This window comes from Triplophysa dalaica, chromosome 11 (genome assembly GCF_015846415.1).
Source record: "Triplophysa dalaica isolate WHDGS20190420 chromosome 11, ASM1584641v1, whole genome shotgun sequence".
Taxonomy (NCBI): domain Eukaryota; kingdom Metazoa; phylum Chordata; class Actinopteri; order Cypriniformes; family Nemacheilidae; genus Triplophysa; species Triplophysa dalaica.
Window position 1 is genome coordinate 16,494,918 of NC_079552.1, and position 21,206 is coordinate 16,516,123.

Consider the following 21,206-nt stretch of genomic DNA (forward strand, 5'->3'; position numbering starts at 1 on the left):
AGATTGAAAACAGACCTGAACTATATGAGGGCAATGCAGAAACACGAGAAAAAACTGCTGAAACAGTAATGTTCATACATACAGATACACAGAAGTTGCGTGAGGGCCGTGAGCAGTTTGGCGAAAGCATTTGGCCCCGTTTTAAACAACCTCAGTGTAGAAATGTGAAGAGATACACAATGCAGAGTATGCGCGTCATCTGCGTTAGATGGACCGAAAACAGTCATGTGTTGTGCGTGCTCTTACAGGTACTCTAAGGTTACTGAAAGAATGCCAACAGCTCGTTCAAGAGGACAGTTGAGGTTGATTTGGGGATTTTTTTAAATGAATTGGTGGATTTTTATCATTCTAGGGTGGTTCTGTACACACTCCTGACACACAGATATGTTAAAATAACATTCAACAGTGCATTTTCTGGATTAGGGGACTTTAAGAACAAGCTCACCCTTTAGTACAATGATAAACTCAAACGCCACCACATAAAACCATATAACTCTTTCTACGTCCCAACATAACCAAACATAAACACCAACAAGTTTATCTTTTTCAAATTTTATTCATTACAATTTAATCTCCCCATTTGTTCTCATGCAAAAAAATATTGGAACTAGGAACTAGATTTGATGGTAATACAAACAAAACTGATTAGTGTAGGCCCAACACAGAAATCTTAAGTAATCTTTTTATTTGAATGCATTCCCAATGACTTACTTGCAATTACGTTAAGATTACTATTTTAACAGGAATAATGTTACATCAACTATTAAAAAACTTTATGGCTGGAAGAAAAACTTCAGGCTACTAATCTATTTTTATGCAAAACTAAGCATAACTAATTCCTTTGAAAATACTGTTAGAAAAAAAGTCTTTAATAAATACTGAGAAGTAAAGTGAAAAGTTAGCAATATTGTCCAAGATTTTCTTGTTACATTAAATCAATAAAAAAAGTAACTGATCATGTACATTTTAACGAGGTTAATTTAGTTAAAGTATTTTTTGTTGGAACCTACCTGATGTCGAAAACAAATTTCACCGTGTTTCCACACTGTAATTCACCAAATCCACAGCATACATATACATCATACGATTGCTCAGTTAGTGCTTGCTTTAGTAGAGCTCTACCCTTTTTGTAGATCTAAGGTATGGCACATCCCATTTTCTGGGCCTTGGTTCTAGATGCTGTTACCACAATTATATTGAACAAACATTTGAATGCATTGTGTGCACATGCACGTATCCATGATTGAATAAAATTGAAAATTCTAGAGATTTGTGTGCTTTTCTGTGCAAAGTTTGTGGATTAGAATTGGTTGTAATTGTCCTTCTGTTCTGCAATGAATGTTGCCATTGTTGTTTGTTAAGTTAAAATCTGAGCTGAAGGAAATAGACATGGTGTACAGGGATTTGAATGGTGATTTATAAGATCGGGATATGTGTTGCTCTGTTTTATTGACACAAAGAACAGACAAAAGATTAAATGGAGATCCCTTTCTTAAAACAGGTTCAGTTTACTCAAAGCAAGCAGAACATTTTGTCAACCTCAACACAGTATACAGATTGTGTGTGTGTATAACTTTCTGTGTGTATTACTACACATAAGATAAAATCAAACAAATAGCCAATTTAAGAAGCAACAAACTGTGAAGGTAAAATGATTTACATAAATAAAGTTGTCATTGAATGGTCAGAGAAATCCAGTTTTAGTAAATTCATAACATAGTTACTCCCTAATCAAATATTTGCTGATAGGGTGCTGCTCTAAAAGAGATAAGAAGTGACCAAGCTAATCATGTTACAGTTTAATTTGTATGACTAGGATAAATAAAGCATTTAAAAGTAAAGTACAAAAAGTGTAAACACACATAGATTCTGTTTATGATGTAGAGGAACTGCAGTTTCTTATTTACTGTATACATGTCAATCATTTTATGTGTGTAGTTGGCATTATCGCTATTACAAGAACAATAAGCACAGGATATTATCCTATCCAAAATGGGGTTGTTCCTTATGTGGTTGACTACTTGCTAAACCATTTAGATTTTTCAGTGAACATGGGGCATAGCTTTAAGAAGGAAAGTTGATTACATTTCGATGATTAAACAAAAAACTACAGCCTGATAGATTAATATGACTCATACAGTATTTGCCCAGTGATCTATTGGATATTGTGCAGAGGTGTGGTCACACTTCATCACATCATACCAATTGCACACCAGTTACTGTTTAGTTGCTGTGAACCAAAAGCATGAATATTTTTATGAGCGTAAAAACAATAGAGAGTGACAGAGTTGGACAATATCACCCCTTTGATATTTAAATAAAAGCTTTCAAGTGTCCAAACATGTCTGTTTCAGACTTTCACATCTTGACATTATCCGATACATACATCTGAGTGCATGCACACATTTATACCACAATAGTGTTGTTCATGTTTATAAAAACGTATTTAACCATTTTAAGATGACCTAACATAGATAAAGTGAATCAAATTATTCGTCCAGTAATACAAAGAAGTTGTTTTTGAAGGATATTTAAAACTGTAATGGACACAACTGCAAGCTCAGTATGCAAAAGCACTGTCAAAAAGATGTAGACGGTTTCAAAGCAACAACATAAACAAAAGTTTTTGTGCATGCACGCTTTCATGGACCGAACTTAACTTCCGGTTCACATACGCAAACAATAGTGCCTGTAGATTATTTCTGATAACAAGCAAAAGAGACTTGGCTAAACTTTCTCAACAATTATATGTCAATGTGCCTAACATCCTTACGTTTTCTTTAAAGTCACCATGAACGGATGTTGTGACTGACTTCTTTTCCATATCGTGAAGTATATGTGAGTGAAACTGCTACTAAAATTTGAAAAATTCAGGGCTAAAATATCTAGCCATAGGGTGGCTCAGAGATGACATATTTTTGTATGCAAACCTGGAAGCAAGTTAGCATTTTAGGACTTCTGGTTCCATCGTTCCAAAGTCTATGGTTTTTTTTAATGCCTTTTTACTTCCGCCGATTGTATTTCGCCTTCAAAAGTAACAAATTTTGTGTTAATTTGTTAAGATTATCTTGATTGACAGAACATGTAAACATCAAAACCTTTGTTTATCTCAGAATTTATCTTTTGTGATCTTCCAAAAGTCTATGGGAAAAATGCATATAGGCTTTCGGTCGAGGTAACCAGTGCAGCGCTTACTTCGGGGTTAGCCTACAAAAAACAGCATCTCTGAGCCGAAAGTGAAGAGTTGTTGTTGAGAGGGGAAAGGAGCTTAATGTTTTTGATTAAAGATTATCAATTAAAGTCCAAAAGAATTTTAAAATAATAAAATCACGGATAAATAATTTAAAATAAGCACTGCAACAATGTGTAAAACACTTAGAAATTTCCTCATTTCATGGTGACTTTAAATACGACAAAACTACAGTACCTTTCAACAAATTGTTTTTTTAATCAGTTTAACGTACAACACAATTCAACAGATTTTATTGTTTATTTATTACAATTACATTTAATTAAAATAAATTATCATTAATATAAATTTAGTAAAATATAAATAGCCATAATATTAACCACTAGCCAGACTGATAAACACACTCTTTATAGCAAAAATCAATTCAAAGGTCAGTGACATATTGGAAAATATCAGAATAATGACTAAACATTGCTTATTAATTACATTAACATTTTTAAATGATTCCAGGTAAAAAAATTCTAATAAGACTGCTTGATATGATTTCATAGAATGCGATAACAGCAACAATTAGGTGGCAAATGTTGCATGTAAGAATCGCTTAAAATGACTAGTTGTTATGATCTCACAATTTCAACACAGTTGAATTGCCCAATAGGACATTTTCCACACCTTATGCAGGGAGAAGCAGTCAAGAATATGTACAGAAGAAAGGAGGTTTAAGGTTCCACTGGTTCGTCGGGTAGACATCCTCTGGGTTTGGGGGATAAATGATTATAGAATAACATAGCATACTTAACTTTCCTTGCCATTGTCAGAGAGACATCTAATGAGTTGTGTGTCCCAATTTCATCACATTAGCCTGAGTAATAGATGTCTTTTGGTGAGGTGCTGCTGTTAATTCCCTTTGTATGGTTCCCATCAATGCGACAAATCATCAGTTGTGCACCTCATCTTCATTGGGTGTTCTATCACAAGACACCCTCAGCCAAGGGAGGCCCCCCGCAGGTTGATCAGACCTGGCTGTGTGTAGCATTGTTTCAAGTTCATCTTGCAGAACCAGTGGGTAGCTATCAATGCAGCCAAAGCCACCACAGTCGTTACCCACCAGCCCTGAGAATCGAACTGGCAACCTTCTGGTCATGAGTCCAACTCTCTAACCATTAGGCCACAACTACCCAAACCACTAATGTGTGCTCAGTGCCCCCGGATCCGTATCGCATAGCATTTCAACACATTACTAAAATCAACATAACCATATGCGCCAACCCGTTGGCTAAGTCTGTTATATTCCCATTGGCTCCGTTAATGCAAGCTCAGTGCCCCCGGTCCCGTATGGCATAACATTACAAAAAATTACCAAAAATGTCAACACAACCATACGCGCAAACCCGTTGGCTAAGGCTGATATAGTCCCACTGGCTCCGTTAATGCAAGCTCAGTGCCCATGGTCCCGTATGTTATAACAATACAACACACAACACCATTTTATTACAGGTTCACTTGGCAGCAAGATTGTGTCCTTCGGTTTAAACCACAGCCAGTGGTTGCTTCTCTCAGCGACAGTGGCAAGTTCTTTGACTTCTGTCCGTTGGGCTTGTCCTCTGATCCCCACTTTCTTAAGCAGCCTTGTAGTGGAATTGGAAACAAAGCACCTGCAGCCCACTTCCACCGGGAACACTTTCGCTGTCCATACCGGAGATTCTTTCTTACAAATCCTTTGTTAATGGCCCCTTCCCAAGGTACAGTCAACTCAAATATGAGGACTGTCCTACTGGAGCTGGACCGCCGAACCATGTCCGGCCACAGGTTGGTCACTGCGATTTTCATGGAGATACTAAGTCTTTCTTAAATCAACTCGCATTTCCCAATCCCTGGCTATACTCAGCAGACCTGAATCTGGGGTTAAAGGCTTGGCCCACGGTTTCTACCCCTCTCAAATAAAAGGTTGTCAGTGACAAATTGGAAAATATCAGAACAATGACTAAACATTGCTTATTAATTACATTAACATTTTTAAATGATTCCAGGTAAAAAATAGATTATAAATGTGCTTGATATGATTTCATAGAATGCGATAACAGCAACAATTAAATCGCAAATGTTGCATGAAATGTAATATAAGGTTTCATGGTAGGTCAGGACAGATCCAATGTAAAGTAGCTGCAAAATACGTAATACAAATTCTGGAATTTCCCAAATACTGACCCACTATGCAAGCACATAGACCCATGATTACAGGCATTAGTGCTTGTTTACTGCCTTGTTGTGGCCACCTGGGAGGATGTGCTCCTCAGTCACACTAATATGGTCAATTAGCTGCTCAGTGAGTTACAGAGAGCGACATGAATTCTGCCCTGTACTGCTCACATCATACACAAGACTCTTTCACAGTCAAGTGTATTCAAAATATAATCGAATTTCACTGACGGAGGGGTAAATAAACTCGAAACAGAATTGGATGTTACCCCATATTACGAACATGGGACCTAGTTCCCTCATGTTTCCAATCAATCAGAAACATTATTTGATACATTTGAGTGCCAGTACTTTAATGATATCATTTTGACATTCTGGGTTACAAAAACGATATTGACGCTGGTGATAAAAACAAGTTGGTATGACAGCCTCATGGTTAGAGATTTTGGATCGTACAGTAATAATCCGGTATTTGGGACATTACATGAGAGGAATTTACAAGAAAGGTGTGCCAGCCATGCAGGTCAGAAAAGCTTTTTCTTGAAGAATGCTCCACCCACATGAAAAACACAAACACTCTCAACTTCATTGTTTATTCATTAGCAGGAGGACATTAGTGAGAGAATGAGATTAATGGATGATTTTGAGGAATGGGCTCTAAGTGGATATAATCAATGTGTACCTGAACTTTATGGCCTTTCTCTGCTGATGCTGTAATATTTTAAGAGCTCTCTCTCCCACTCTCACACTCTCACTCAGTCTGTGGTTTTTCATCCAGTGTTTGTATATTTGAATGAAGTTTAAATGTTGTGTTAAAAATTTGTCAACTGTGGTTATCACCTTTAAAATGTGGCATTTTTGCAATGGTAAATTTTGAACACAAGGTGTCCCTTGTATATGGTCATCTATCCGTGTGTTCTGGCAACTATTCAAGTCTTGCAAGTTTACAAAGAATTGTGCTGAGCCCAACAGCATCTCTGACAAAGTTTTTTTTCATATTCAATTCATTTAATTTATATTCTGATAAACTATTGTCTTGAAATGTACTCATTTTACAATTCATTTTATTTGCGTCATATTTTAAGCATTTATTTGGACTGTACAAATTAAGTTATAATAAAAACATAGCACTACAGAAGTTTGTGCCTAAAAAAACAAGCTCACCTGGTTGAATTAAATCATGTAATTATGCTGTAATGTACAGTATTTGTTGTGTTGACATGGATGAATTGCTTATTGCACATTGAATTTTTATAGCTTTGATTTTAGTTTATTTATTATATTTAAATATTCATTTTAAATTAATTATGAAATTAGATATTATATTTAGATTTTTTGTTAATTTTAGTTAAAGTTTTATAAATTTTCGGTATATGCTTTGGTCATTTTATAATTTATTAGGTTTTTTTTAAGATAAGATTAATACTTTTTTATTTTAGTTTTTGTTTATTATTATAATTTTAGTGCTTTATACTAACTTCAGTTTATTTTCAAAGCAACATTTAAATTTTGTTTTCCTTGAGTTTTTAGCTCAATATTTATTTATTTCAATGAACAGGAACGATTTCAAGGTTATGTCCAATTACTGTTTTCTCATTTAGTTCACTTTACAGTCTACTTATAAGTCACAAAGACTTAAAGTTCACCTCAAGGCCAAAAGAAAACTATACCAAATAGACAACAGCTGTCATTCTCCTGAGTTGGATGAGACAAGGGAACAGAACGACTTAGAGCCCTATTGGTCAATTGGATTTCCAAGTCTTTGTTAATGGTACCAAGTGGGACATCACTATCAAGACACTTTGTTTGGAATGACACAACTAAAGGAAGTACAAAAAATTAAGACAGACACATAAAATATAACTGAGCTAAAGTATTTTTCCAAAGTTCAACATCACATTAATACAATGAGCACTATGCATTCTTTATTTTATTTATTTATACTATGTAGATTAAATAAATGTGTTTATTAGGACAATATTGATGTCCATAACTTATTCTTTGAAATTGTAATATGTCCTAATATTGCTAATATTTAAAACGTAATATTCTTAAAACAATCTTGAAATTACACTCCATATTGTAAACGCACACAACACTGCAGATGTCGTTAATAAAATACTGCATAACTCAGTTGACACACCCACAACATCATAGCCACGCCGACTTTACTGCAGACACACCCAGAACACACACAGTGCAGCGTCATCTCAGCAGAGAAACGCAGTGATGCTTGTCAACAAGCTCAGCACCAATCTTCCTCGAACACACACACATACACTCCCTAACTGCAAGAGTGCCAGTGCTGCTCTGTGCAGAGATAAAAATAGCGAGCACAGAGCATGCAGAGTGAGAAAGAGAGAAAGAGAGAGAGAGAGAGAGAGAAATAAACAAGGATGCCCACCAGTGGCTGATGCATGCCAGTTGGGAAATGCCAGGTGAAAACAGTCACACATGTTGCCTGTCGTCTGTATCTCTTTCACACGCTGTCAAAATTGAAGTCTGCTCACGTCCTGCCCAAATTTCACCTCTCAGCTCGGGCAGCTTCGTCTTCGCCTTCCTGCTTAAGAACCTGCTGGTTCTTTCCCGAATCTCTCCTGATGCAGCCGGAGTCAGAAAATGAGAGTCTGAGCTGTTGTACAGGAACAAAGTCACCTCTAACTTTGGCTGGGAGAGAGAGGAAGAGAGATGTTTTGCCTCATCCACACTACTTTCCACTATTCAGGAGTCAGCACTCTCTTCCCTCGCAGAATAAACACTCTTGCAGCAGGCTAAACCAAGTACACAGGGTATGGCTGACTTGGGACGGGGGTTTAAACTGAACGATGTAAATCCCGCCTTCTTGAACATCCCATCCCACCCTTGTGATTACCTCGACCAATCACTGCGATGACACTGCAAAGAGTCGACCAGCTGATTGGTGTTGGACACAAGAAAACATTCCACCTTTATAGGCATGCGACAGAGATGCGTAATTGGATTTGAGAGGAAATAGTACATGTTTTCATGTGTGTGGCTGAGAAGAGAAGAGTTGAGGATGTTATCAGTCAGGTGACTGTATATTGTCAGAGGTGCAGCTAATGCAGGAGACAACGTGTAGCTGGGATGTCTCACATTTCACAACTTTGATGGTAATTTGTCAGACAGGGATGAGAGATGCTTTTATGGGAAGATGGACACTAAATGGGACGGGCTAAATGATTTATCATCCAAGAACTAAGAATAAAAAGTGATGTCAGACCAGACTGTGACGTCAACCTGAGACCTAGAGGCACTCAAACGACATCAATATTTTATCCTTTATATGGACCAAACAAATAGCAGAAACTCAAATATTCAAGACGACATTGTTTGACATTGTCCTGATGAAATCGGTTTGTACACAAGATGATATTTTTATTGTTCAATAAGTGCTTCCAGATAAATGTTTATTTGTCAAAGTCTGTGAGCTGATTTCATATGAACTTATTTCTTATCAAGTACTTAGAAACCACTAAAATATTGAACCTATGCTTTCCACGTTGATTTTATACATCTATGTTACTTGACTGTATGACAACAATTCCAATTAGTGTATTTTAGAAGTTTTGAGACAGTTAACACTGATGAAACAAAACTGAGAACTTTAGTCATGGCAGGTTACATATGTAATATATATTAAAAGTTAAACACATGTAAACCAATTTCTCTTCTTGAAATCCGTCACAGATGTCCCTATGTCTTTATGCCTCTGCATTTCAGACAGGGAGTGGCAGGATGATACTGCATTAGCTCCTGGCTTCTGCCCAAGAAACTCCACACCGAAATCAATTTGGGTACTTGAGAAAAACAGAATGTGCCCGGCAACCCAGTTTGCCTTCACTATTTCTACCAAAAGTGCTAATGCTGACCATCATCTTCTATCATTAGGCACCACATGTTCATTGATTTGTAAGGTAATGCATCCTACACGTTGTTAATATACAGTAATACCATAACGTTTGGAAGTTTTAATATTCATTATATATTGGTGCTGTACGACGTTTTTCATCTGCAGAACACAAAAGACGATATTTTGATGAATGTTGATGACCAAACAACACTGACTCCCATTGACTTACATTGTATGGACAAAAAACACTATTTTAAGTAATTTCTTAAAATATCTTCTTTGGTGTTTCACAGCAGAAAGAGTCACATACAGGTTATCAATGACATGAGAGTGAATATATTATGATTTGTATTTTTAGTTGAACTGTCTCTTTAAGATTTTTGCTGTTTAGTAGACGATCTAGAACTCTGGGAAACTGGGAAAAATAAACTGTACTATACTGTTCATTGTACTATAGTTTTAATATTTACATTTGGGAGACAGTTTCCATCCAAAGCAACTTGCATCAAAATGTATATCATACTTAATATCATATATGGATATATGATATTATTATATCATATATCATTAGTGTATGTGTTGCTTGGAATTAAATTCAATTAGTTAGGAATTAGTTCACCCAAATATTTAAAATCTGTCATGAAGTATTCAACCTCAAGTGGTTCCAAACCTGTATTTTTTGTTCTAATGGACACTAAGAAATATATTTGTAAGAATGTTAGCAACATACATATCCGGGACATTATTAACTATCATAGTAAAAATGTGTATCAAAGGTGCCCTAGAACTCTGTAGAAAAATAACAATCTCAAATGTCAAAACATCTCAGGCTTGGAACAACCCGAAGTTGAGTTAAAGATGACTGACTTTTCAATTTTTGGTGAACTATCCCTTTAACTCTTGTATTGCATGCCATATGATGTAACAGCCACAGGAAGCCACAGTGTCTATCCTTCACGGCCTTGTTTAAATTAGCATCAAGCTAATTCATTGTAATAGGGAAGGACTGTAATCCAGAGCCACCTGTAGCAGGAATTAAATTAGCAGCTATTCGTATATTAGTCTCAGTCTCTGGCACCACTTCTCCAACACGCAGAGTATTGATCCTACTAAGTCTCCAGTTTCTGACTCATCTCTGACTGGAGAGTATGTCTTTAATATGTGTGTTAAAAGCAAAAGCCATAAAGACAGTTGACCTGCATGAAAACTCTGCTATCATTTACTCCCTCTCTTATTGTTCCAAACCCTCATGACTTTCTTTGTTCTGTGTCACCTAAAAGGCAGAATTCAATATACTTGTAATGAAACCTCTAAAACGTCTCCTACTGGGTCCCACATAGGAATGTCATTTGGGTTTGGAATGACATTAAGGTGAGTAGATTATCACAGAATGTTCATTTCTAGGAATTGAGTCCATTAAACTATAGTCATGAAGAGGTTTTGACCTTTTGCACAGAAGGTTGAGTTTAAGGATACAGCTAGTAATGCTCACTTCATTCCAGAGGTGACCTCAGAACTTAATCAGCCAAGACATTTTTAACCTTTTAAAAACGTCACGTGCTGCTTGATTCAATTCCACGCTGAACATAACCGTCAGTTTTAAGCAATTACATGCTAATGTTATTTTCAGATTTTATCATGTATTTTGTGGACATTCTTGTCCTTATGGATGGTTAATCACACATGTGTATCTGATGTGATAATAATCTGTCTAATATGGTCCCACAACAAAACAGAACAGTAAAATAGATGATTAAATGTGAAATTAAATTTGACTGTATCCGATACAATAACAACACAATGCAGGAACCTCAAGTTTCTCATAGGATAGTGTCAGTTGCACAGCATGCATTATGCAGTACAATGCTAAGGGCTTAGATTAAGACAGTATCTAGAAAGGTGCCTTTAAAAAACGAAATTTTACTAATGTCCATCTTTAGACAAAATAATGGCACTGCTATATTTCAAGACGTCAAAGCAAGTGTTTTTAGTTCAGACAGATCAAGCATGAAAATATTGTGTAAGCCATGTCAAACAGGGCCTAAATCCATACATGTTATATATAACGGAAAATATAGGTGATTAAGATGATAGAAACATCAACAGTTAATACCAGTTTGTTATCATGGATAGGTACACACATCTACTGTAAGTGATTTGACAAAAGGAACCATCAGGAATCAGACAAATTACATTCTTCAGATCCAGTAACTCACATAATGTATATAGTCTGGTATACAAGCCTTTACACTAAATCACTTCTATAATCTTTGAAACTCTAGATGTGATGTCACTGCATGCCCTCAATATATTTTTATTACTGAGACATTTAAAAAACATTTAGACAATGTGTGGGTTTTTAGTGGGTGTCTGATGTCCCACGATCAAACCAAAAATTCAAATTATTGTTTCAAATTATTTTATGGTTCTTTTTAACTGGTGTATTAGTTTATTATGTAGATGTATTATGCACATGCTCTTCTGCATTTAGATGTTGTACAGTATAGTTGTGTTCATGTCCCGTGGATTGATTCTTCTGCTGTTTGTAGATGAAACTGATACTGTATTACTGCATGTGTTTGATGCTGTGCGTTTTGCCGATTCTGCAGCTCCCGCAGAAGCGATGAAAGATTAAACACTGATGAGCTAAATGTAACAGCACTCACTACAGGAGGCCAGAGCTGCAGGTGACCATTCGTGTGATACTGTAGGCCAAGAGATGTTCCAAGAGTGCTGATGCAGGCCAAATCATTTTAACAAGCTACACCAAGTCCTGAACCTGTAGTGTAAGAAAGAACAAAAGAGGTTCTTCACACTTAAATGCGTTTTGGGACACTCTTTGGTTTAATCTTACTTGTTTACACAGTAGCCTTTGATTTTCATAAATTGTTATATTTTTACATAGTTTACCTCATCTATCAGTATTCTTTTTCTGTGGAAACCATCTTTAATATGCGTGGGTAGAAATAAGTTTAGAGCCATTGCTGATTAAATGTAAGCTCGGTGTCTCATGACTGCATTGATAGAGTTACATTATGAATCAATCCACTGCTGTCTTGTTCCGTGAATGTTGAGGACAAGCTTGGCATGATTAAAATACTTGGTTTGTCTTGGAAATTAGAGTGGGAAAAAGAGGACCTTTTTGTCAAAACAAGAATTCACAATTGAATTTGTAAAGACACGGTTTTCTTTAGAATTCAAAATTTACACTAGAATGTGATGTTGTGTAAAACGAAATATATTAACTGACCTCAATACAGCCATTCATATACAGTAAGTAGTTTCCGACTGATGTTGAATGGGAAATAATTAATTTAATTTAATTCAATGTTTATAAATTGTTATGTGAAATAACAAAATATAATTTAATAATATATATATTATGTGCTTTATATTTACAATGTATTAAACTAAACAGATCCTTAAGGATGTTGTCCAGCCAGCCAGAGGACATCAGGAAAAACACCAGCGTCATGGAAAATGCAGAATAAATACGAAGAGGATGACTAATGATTAATACTGTGCGGTTGATTTGTTAGTTCATAAATCAATTTAGAGCTAATTCAATTTATAAGAGGAGGGAAGATAGTGAAGCTTCTGTTTTTCAAGCAATGCTCAAGCAATTGTTTTGTGCTGTAACCTGAACCACAACATGCAGAAATAGTAGAGACTACCAGAAAAATTTATGTCCAACTTTGAAAAATTGATGTTTAAGGTTTTTATTGACAGTTTAAATTAAATATGAACTAAAAACTTTCCATGCATGTTGCAAAGTTGTGTTTGGAGTGTAAACTGAATCTGCAGCTTTGTGAAGAATTTAAATGGACAGTTCATCTTAAAATTGAAGTTCTGTCATGATTCTTCCAAACGTGTTTCCAAATGTGAATTTTTCTAACCAAATAATTCTGGGGCACCATTGACCATAGAAAATATGGCAGGCCCAGAACTGTTTGATTTCCCAAATTCTTCAAAAAAAAATCTTTAAGAAAAAATCTACAAGAGAACTAAAAAAAAGAAGCTTGTCTTGTGAGATATTTGTTTTTCATAAATATTTAAATAAAACCCATTTTCCCTGATATGCTGTAGTTTGCCTTTTTGTAAATACCTTTAGGGGCGGTTTCCAAGAAAGGGAATAGCCTAAAACAGGAATAGCCTAAAACAAGACTCGGCCTTGGTTAAATTGGGATATTTAAGTCGTTTATAAAAACTTACTTTACAAAAAACATTACTGGTGGGCATCTTGAGAAACACCCTGATATATTGTAAGATATGACAGTGCAAGTTGTTTTCGATTAAGACACCTCTAACATTTAAGTTGTCTGGGACTAGGCTTAAGCCCTGTCCGGGAAACTGCCCTATAAAGCTTTTTTGTGTTTCAGTGTCTATTTGTCCATTCAGCCTGAGAGGGCATATGAATACGGTACCCCCACATCACTTTTTTGACCCACTTGTTTTAAATATACATCTCTGAAGGTCCAGTGTGTGACATGTAGCGGCATCTAGTGGTGAGGTTGCGAATTGCAAACAACGGCTCACTCCACCCCTTCCCCCTCCCTTTCGAAGCCCTTCGGTGGCTGACCAGGACTAAGATGTTGTTACGTTTTCACTTCTTTGCCGAATGAGATAATGTTTTTACAAAACATGTTCTGTGGATTAGTTTGTCCGTTTAGGGCTACTGTATAAACAACATGTTGAATTCCATGCAAGGGGACCGCGGTATGCAGATATAAATAGTTCATTCTAAGATATTAAAAACATATCACTTCATTGTGTATGGTCTCTTTACTGAACACCTCTGAACACATTGTTGTGTACATTATAATCTAGTTGAATCTACCCATCTACATTTCAAAGTTCATGTGCTCCTAAACCATGTTCAGCTAGCCAAAGAGAACACGATGGACTTACTCAGCTCAACTCTTGACTCCTCTCACTCATGGAAATAGCAGATTTATTTGATGAGCATCGATAAACGCGTTTATATCTGTCTCTCCTTTCATCTACATAATTGAATTGTCTGTGTGCTTACATCAGTCATTGCTTTTTGACTGACCAGAGACAAAACATTATGCTGTTCTCTGATGGTAAAATGCTGATTTGATGTTTGTTAAGCCTTATTGAACCTATCCCATTACATTAACATTGTGCATTAACACAGGTACCTCATGTATCTCATTTTAAAATTCCTTACACATTTTATTTACATTTTTACAATTCACAAGTCACATTTGTGGAATATTGGACGTCAACCAATGAATGTTCATCGGGGGCGTCGTGGTGCAAGTCCTGCATGTTTGCACTTATTTCAATTCTGGAATTAAACCTGCTGTAGCCTTCTCAAAGTCTTCAATTCAACAATAGTTCACTTTAACTGAATGATGTCACAAGTCACATAAAAATTCTTATGAAGAAAATTTCAGTTTTTAGTCAATTTGTGGTTAGTACAGGGTTTTTTTGGCATAAAAAAAATGTAGATTTCTGAAGACATTTTAGAAAGTGATGAAAGAAAACAAAGGACAGTAAAACAATATAAAGGACATTATTAACCACATTTTTTTAACTGTTCATTTAAAAAGGTGTCAGTCCCTGAACTGCAGGCCAGATCTCAAAAACTGCTAAATTACCAAATGGTAGATAAAAAATCATTACAACAATTGACAAAAATGGATAGTGTCTTGATAAGGAGAAACAGTGGTTAAATTGACATTCACATAGGAACAACCTATAAGACCGAAAAATGTGCAACTCTGTGACCCAGACTCAACATAAACTGTGGATCATGACTTGTGAGCATCACAAAATTGTAATTTATGACAGGACTGCCATTTAAAGACCATGTGTATCCAAGGGCAACATGCAAAAATGTGTAGCCTGGGATAAAGAGCACAACGCAGTGATTTCAGAACAATAATTCAGCAGCAGCTTCATAAACACCAAATGCCACTGGTCTCCCCCGTCACCAACTTAAAACATGCCCGATTATTCATGGGGAGCTTCCAGCTACCTAAACCCTAAAGAATAATCCCCGCACACCAGTGTTGCCAGATCTTTCTGGCAAAAAAACAAGCAATCTGTTCTGTTAAAGCAAGGCCAAAATTCGCTATTTGTCCAACCAAAATCAGACTAAGTAGTGACCCCTTGGGGTCAAATAGATTAAGAAGAATTGTCTGATTTCTTTCTGGATTTATTGTAGGAAAAACTATGAGGTATTTGGAAAGTACATCAAGATGAAAACTAAACAAAAACTACAGTGATTTATATTGACGTTATGTTAGGTGTGACTAGAACAGAAGGTAGGGCTATTAGTGGTTGGTCATAATGTATCATGCTACGGGACCAAGCTGTAGCAATCTAAAGTATTTTATTATTTTTTTCGAATTAATCATTAACCACAACTCATACTTATATGTCAAAAGCCAGATTAGTGTCATTTATGGAGACATGCAGTCCTGTCCGGCCAATAACATAATGCTGAAACAGGTTGATGTGGTCAGTCCTTACATTTCCTAAATCTATCAGTAAAAAGGATGTGCTTGATCTGTTTTTTGAGAGTCTGTTTATATTTTATGGAGTTTTTCAACAGAGGCTCATTTCTTTTTTAGTGTTGCCCTCTATTGGCGAAACATCACAGTAAGATGAAGAATACACTGTTGTGAATGTAAACATATTTATTTCTTTAACATGTATGAATACATAAAGCTGGACATTTTGGTGATCACAGAAAATATTTGCTCCAGTATTTATGAATGTTAACATATGTTTATACTGTGAATATAAGGCTTCTTTATATTAATTTATATAAATACATTGCAATGTTGAATGTAAAAATCTCTTTAAAAAACAGAATTTTAAATATTTCTTCAATAGACATAATGAGAATTAATTCATTCAATGAAAGACATTTAGGCATGTAAGCATTGATCGTTAACCTTCTATTAATTAGGGGCTTTTTGGCCCATTTCGTTCCAGCTCTTCCACAGCATCAGACCCTGGCTTTTACCCTTAACAACCAGAAAGCGAGGTAGTTTATAGCCATTAAACTGGCCAACTCCATTATCTCTTCCCATAGCAACCAGCATAGTCACACTCCCTAACAGGAAAAAAATTCATATTGATGAATGGTCATGTCTGATCATTTGTTTTCCACGTAAAGACACATTTACAAAACTTAACAAACACAAACATAAGTTTTTCAAAAACTGCAAAGCAATCGCTTTCATGAACATTGCTGTCAAATCACCAGGCAATAATGTTTACTGGAAAAAACAAGCGCAGATATTCTGCCGAAACTTTTTCTCTTTCTGCAAATCACGAAATAAAGAAAATAATATGAGAGTGAGCAAACGCTAACAAAGTTTTAGCTATCTTTACTACTATTTAATATGAAATGTATTACCTGGGTTGTATGATGTCAATGTTTTTCCAGACAGACTGTTTGTAATATTGGTGGTAGCAACTCCAGCATGAAGTCCAGCGTGATATGCCATCTTGGGCTCACTGATATCGGCACAGTCACCTACAGCGTACACATTGTCAAAGCCTTCCACTTGTAAGTGCTTGTTCACCTTCAAAGCTCCGTTCTCTGCTACCGACGCACCTGAAGAGAGAGCCGCATATTTTTCATGTCAGTTTAGCAATTTAGTCAAATTAGTTATTACATTAACAAAATATAATAATATAGGGCACTGCTGGTAGAAGTAAAAAAACTCGATTGGATCAATTTTCATAGAAGTAAATAACATTCTTTATGCCTCGTAAATGTACTAGCAGGTGATCCTAACCTCATTAAAAATGTACAGAGCATTCATCCACATGAAAAAGTAATGAAGGCAACCTGTTTATTTAGACGAAGCTGTTTACGTTGGCATTTTATTTAATTTGCTAGGTTCTGCTTAAAGAGCAACTAAACTTACTGACTGACCTAACTTTCGGTACAGTAAATGGATCCACGCTCATGTGGGTTCCACTGAATGCACAATTCTGATTGGGTAGCAGCTTTGTTACGATTTTACAGCACATGACTACCCACATTGTGCATAATTGGGGTTACGACCCCATTCTATACAATTTACATACAAAAAAAAAAAGGGCTTACTTAGACTGGAGCAGTATGCTTCGGAGTTGATCTTAAGTCCAGTGCAGCAGATGACCATGTCTGTTGTGACCTGCTCGTTCTTATTGGTCCTGACCACCATGCCATTCCGACACTTGTTGAATTCCAGCTCGTCCAGATTTGACACTTTATGCCCTGTATTTGCGTAGATAGTGAAACAAAGCAAAAAGATATTATCCAATCTCAAACCATAATAAAACTAAGGATCATGGAGCATCTTGGTTGCCTTAATGTCCAAGACACAGTTAATAGCCAAAGGAACAGTTCACCTAAAAACAAAAATGATCTCATGATTTACTCATCCTTGTGCTGTCTTTAAATCTCATTGGTTCTTGCATGTTTTGTGACGAAACATATGACAAACAATCACGAGACACACAGTTACTATTACAAGAGAATTGTCATTTTAATTTAAGCCATTTCTTTAAGCTTATGTTAACTTTAAATCATCCACACTGTGTCTCATCCATACATCACTACTGTATGTGATCATTCATTTGAAAAATACTGTTACCGTATTCACGCAATTTAAAATACACACAGTAAATAATTCTAGATAACATGTTAGCATAATTCTTCACATTTCTCTGAAATCATAGTGGCTACACTTACAAATTCAGTAGTCTATAAATAATTTATTATTTGTATAATATTTATATAATATTGTTATTTAATACATCATTATCTTTCAATGTAACTTAATGTTAAAAAATGTACATCAAGTATAAAAAATGTAATACAAACAGGGAGAATACTGTACAGCACTGTATTACAGGCTGAGCAATTATTGTAATATTATTGTATAATTATTGTAATTTGATACTGAAACATGGCCACTGTGATTTCTTCAGTCCATAAGAACTACATGATGCAAAGGAGCTTAAATTAGATGCTGCTTAGCAACCTCAACATGTTACATAAAAAAACTGAATTATACCCAGCAATAGCTCCACCCCTTTCTCCAGCAGCACCTGCTTGGCCTGTTCTTTTACACTAGGGAGCAGCTCAGTATCAGCCAAGTCCTCACGTGGATGAATCAGAATCACCTAGATTACGGAAAAAAACAGGCAGTCATGCAACTGTGATATCTTATTATCACAACATCATATCATCAACATCAACAGGCAGCCACCTTCTTCTTCGGAAATTCTGTCTTGACCTCGGCAGCCATTTCAACACCTGTGGTTCCACCCCCAACAACCAGGATCGTGTTGGCTGCCTGGATCTGCAAAATTGGATACAAACATACAAATAAATACAAACCCCACATACGATTTAGACTGGTTATGGTTACAGCTCCAAACGCACAACATAAAAGCAAAAACAGTACAAAGACTCACCTCGATCACAAAATCCTCATATTTCTGAATAGCTGACTGGTAGGTGTCCACAGAATTGTGTTTGCCTGGGAAAGATCCACTTGTTCCAGTACACAGAATGAGGTGTGAATAACGTACTTCCTGAAAACATATATCAGTACATTTACATGCATAAAAAGAGTGCCCTGTTTTCTCATAATTTCCCTTTCTTCTGCTCCTACCTTTCCATTGTCGAGCACAACCGTCTGCGTTTCCGTATCTATCCGCTTAACACGTCCTTGGAGGAAATTTAACCCAAATGTTTCTTTATATGGTATAAAAGTCTGTTTGGCAAAACCTGCAGGAACACATACATAGCTGTCCAGTTATCCAAATAAACCAGCCGTGTTATATTTTGCAGGCAATTGTTGCATACCAGTTTGAACCGAGGCACGTAGAGCTGCAACGTTGTGATGAAAGGCATCAAGGATGTCGATAAGCATAAATGGAACACCATGATGCTTGAGGTGCTGAGCAGCTGCGATGCCACCGAAACCACCTCCTACGATAACCACGTGGACATTCTGGTCAATAGACAACTGCCCACCCATAATGCTTATCTGCAAAAGAAGGGAAAAATCTGAAAACAATTCAGATTTTCTTATAGTTTTTGATCAGTTGCGGTAGGTGACACACAATAAATATGACATCATGAGTTTCATTAGGCTTTTGGGCTCATGTGGTGGAGCAGCCTTGTTAAACTTTTCCCTTTGCATTCCAGAAATTCCTGCCTTAACTTTACATAGTTAGGACAAATAAATATTGTGTGCTTTAAATTGTGTAAGTTTTACTTATCAAAACTCCAATCGCTGATGCTAAAGAGCACCCTCCAATTGTGACAACTTACCCCATATCCTCCGAAAACGCAACTTAAGGCACTGCATCTACTTTCCAGAATAATAAGGAAAGAAATATAGCAAAGACACGAGGACATGTGCCTAAAAAGACTTTGACTGATTTAAAGCATTCTGCCAATTAAAAAAAAAAAATACGAATTTAGCGAATATTAAAACTGTCCAGCTTGCTACAGAAAGAATGTCAACGTATACAACCGTAACTAACATGGCCACCCATCCGTCCATATAGTCATATTCATAATCTATAAAGACGAACTACATTAAAACAAATAAACTAAAAAGACAAGCTTGTTATCCTCGCACTGCATAAACCAAAACGTACTGTTCTGAACACTTACCTCGCGATATGGAGATTTAAGGAATTCTCAACCAGTTCCTCCACAGTCCACACATACGAGTCTCTCTTCAGCTCTTTATGTCCGTGCGCGCTGTTCTATCCAATGGCAGCTTGATGTGTGATGGTGGTGGGCGGGGCTTCTTGAGTGTTGAAGGAAGTTCTGCTTCGAAGAAAAATGATTCCAAAATCTACATTTCCTTTTTTTACGCTGATGTGTAGCGAAGGTGCGCGCGATGGTTGACGTTTGAAAGGAATGTTATAGTGTCGTCTGTCTGTAGATCTGTAATCACAGTCACGGATAGGTTATTAATAGACCACTCATCTGTACATTGCATATAACAGTGAGAGGTCATGTAGTGCTGAGTCACTGTGACAGAGAAACAGAGAGATGGTTTGATTTGACTCAAGCATGATTCATCTCTAGAAATTTCCCTTAAAGTGTGAAAGGTCGCACATTTCACATTTACTTAGGTTATCAGTGAAATAATGGCATCTTGTTTAAATGTTGCATAATCTATTTTATAGTTCATTAAAATCACATCTAACATAAAAGGGGCAAAATTACCAAAAACATGCTACTGAATTATAGGCCTTATACTTGAATATAATTCACAAATTGGAACTTACACCTAAACTGAAGTTTAAGTTTTTGTTGTTGTTGTGAAGTATGGTTTTAATATAAATGGGGTTACGTCGTGAAAGTTGCCTCAGTTTCAGTTTTATCTCTCTTGGCGCACGTTATTGGCTGGAATACACTACAAGACATTTAAAATCGGATGAGATTTTTTTAAACTAGACATCATACACTTGCAGACTTTTTGAAAGTTTCAGATAGAAACACACTAACTGATAAAATCTGCAGGCTGGCGCAGAATTTCTGCAACAAGTCCAAACAGAAAATCTGATCAAAGGTTTTGAAGTGTGTTTTAGCCTTAAGCCAACAGGTGGCGCTAAAATATTAAGCTTTAAAGGAACAGTTTACCCAAAAATGAAAATTCTGTCTTCATTTATTCACTCTCAAGTTCCGACTGATGAACACAGAGAAATATATATGAAAAACTGCTTGTAACCAAACATAGTAGGAAACATTTTTTTGTAAGTATCTTTGTTCTGTTGAACTCAAAAGAAGATGTTTTGAAGAATGTAGGAAAGCAGTGTTGGGGCAGTTTTACTACTATTGACATTTTTCCTACTGTGGTTGTCAATGGTGGCCAATAACTGTTTGGTTACAAGCATTCTTCCAAATATCTTTCTCCGTGTTCATCAGAACAAATACACGCA

The 21,206-nt window shown here is 36.2% G+C and overlaps 2 protein-coding genes and 1 long non-coding RNA gene across 3 annotated transcripts in view; 1 reads left to right on the forward strand and 2 right to left on the reverse strand.

Annotated features, from left to right (window-relative positions):
* Nucleotides 1-8,179, reverse strand: part of LOC130431736 (protein AHNAK2) — a 25,170-nt gene extending 16,991 nt beyond the window's left edge. The window contains exon 1 of the mRNA XM_056760904.1: nucleotides 7,794-8,179. Coding sequence (XP_056616882.1) covers nucleotides 7,794-7,845 — 52 coding nt within the window. The 5' untranslated portion in view covers nucleotides 7,846-8,179. The remainder of the gene's footprint in view (nucleotides 1-7,793) is intronic.
* The window catches only part of LOC130431737 (uncharacterized), a 14,022-nt gene extending 1,198 nt beyond the window's left edge, over nucleotides 1-12,824 (forward strand). The window contains exons 2-4 of the long non-coding RNA XR_008908314.1: nucleotides 9,131-9,324; nucleotides 11,870-11,947; nucleotides 12,679-12,824. This is a non-coding gene — a long non-coding RNA (uncharacterized LOC130431737). The remainder of the gene's footprint in view (nucleotides 1-9,130; nucleotides 9,325-11,869; nucleotides 11,948-12,678) is intronic.
* A 3,121-nt stretch (nucleotides 12,825-15,945) lies between these two features.
* aifm2 (apoptosis inducing factor mitochondria associated 2) lies at nucleotides 15,946-20,240 on the reverse strand. Its single transcript, XM_056760931.1, has 9 exons — nucleotides 19,927-20,240; nucleotides 19,108-19,291; nucleotides 18,914-19,029; nucleotides 18,714-18,833; nucleotides 18,506-18,598; nucleotides 18,311-18,419; nucleotides 17,356-17,508; nucleotides 16,657-16,857; nucleotides 15,946-16,350 (listed from the first exon to the last, which is right to left on the reverse strand). Exons 2-9 carry the CDS (start codon nucleotides 19,280-19,282, stop codon nucleotides 16,196-16,198), a joined length of 1,122 nt encoding a protein of 373 aa, XP_056616909.1. The 5' UTR covers nucleotides 19,283-19,291; nucleotides 19,927-20,240; the 3' UTR covers nucleotides 15,946-16,195.
* Between the last annotated feature and the right edge of the window lie 966 nt (nucleotides 20,241-21,206).

Coding starts and splice junctions, on each gene's coding strand:
- aifm2 (XM_056760931.1), bottom strand. CDS start 19,282: ATGGGTGGGCAGTTGTCTATTGACCAGAATGTCCACGTGGTTATCGTA. Junction 16,858..17,355: donor AGCATACTGCTCCAGTCTAA/GTAAGCCCTTTT, acceptor CTCTCTCTTCAG/GTGCGTCGGTAGCAGAGAAC. Junction 16,351..16,656: donor ATTGACATCATACAACCCAG/GTAATACATTTC, acceptor TTTTCCTGTTAG/GGAGTGTGACTATGCTGGTT.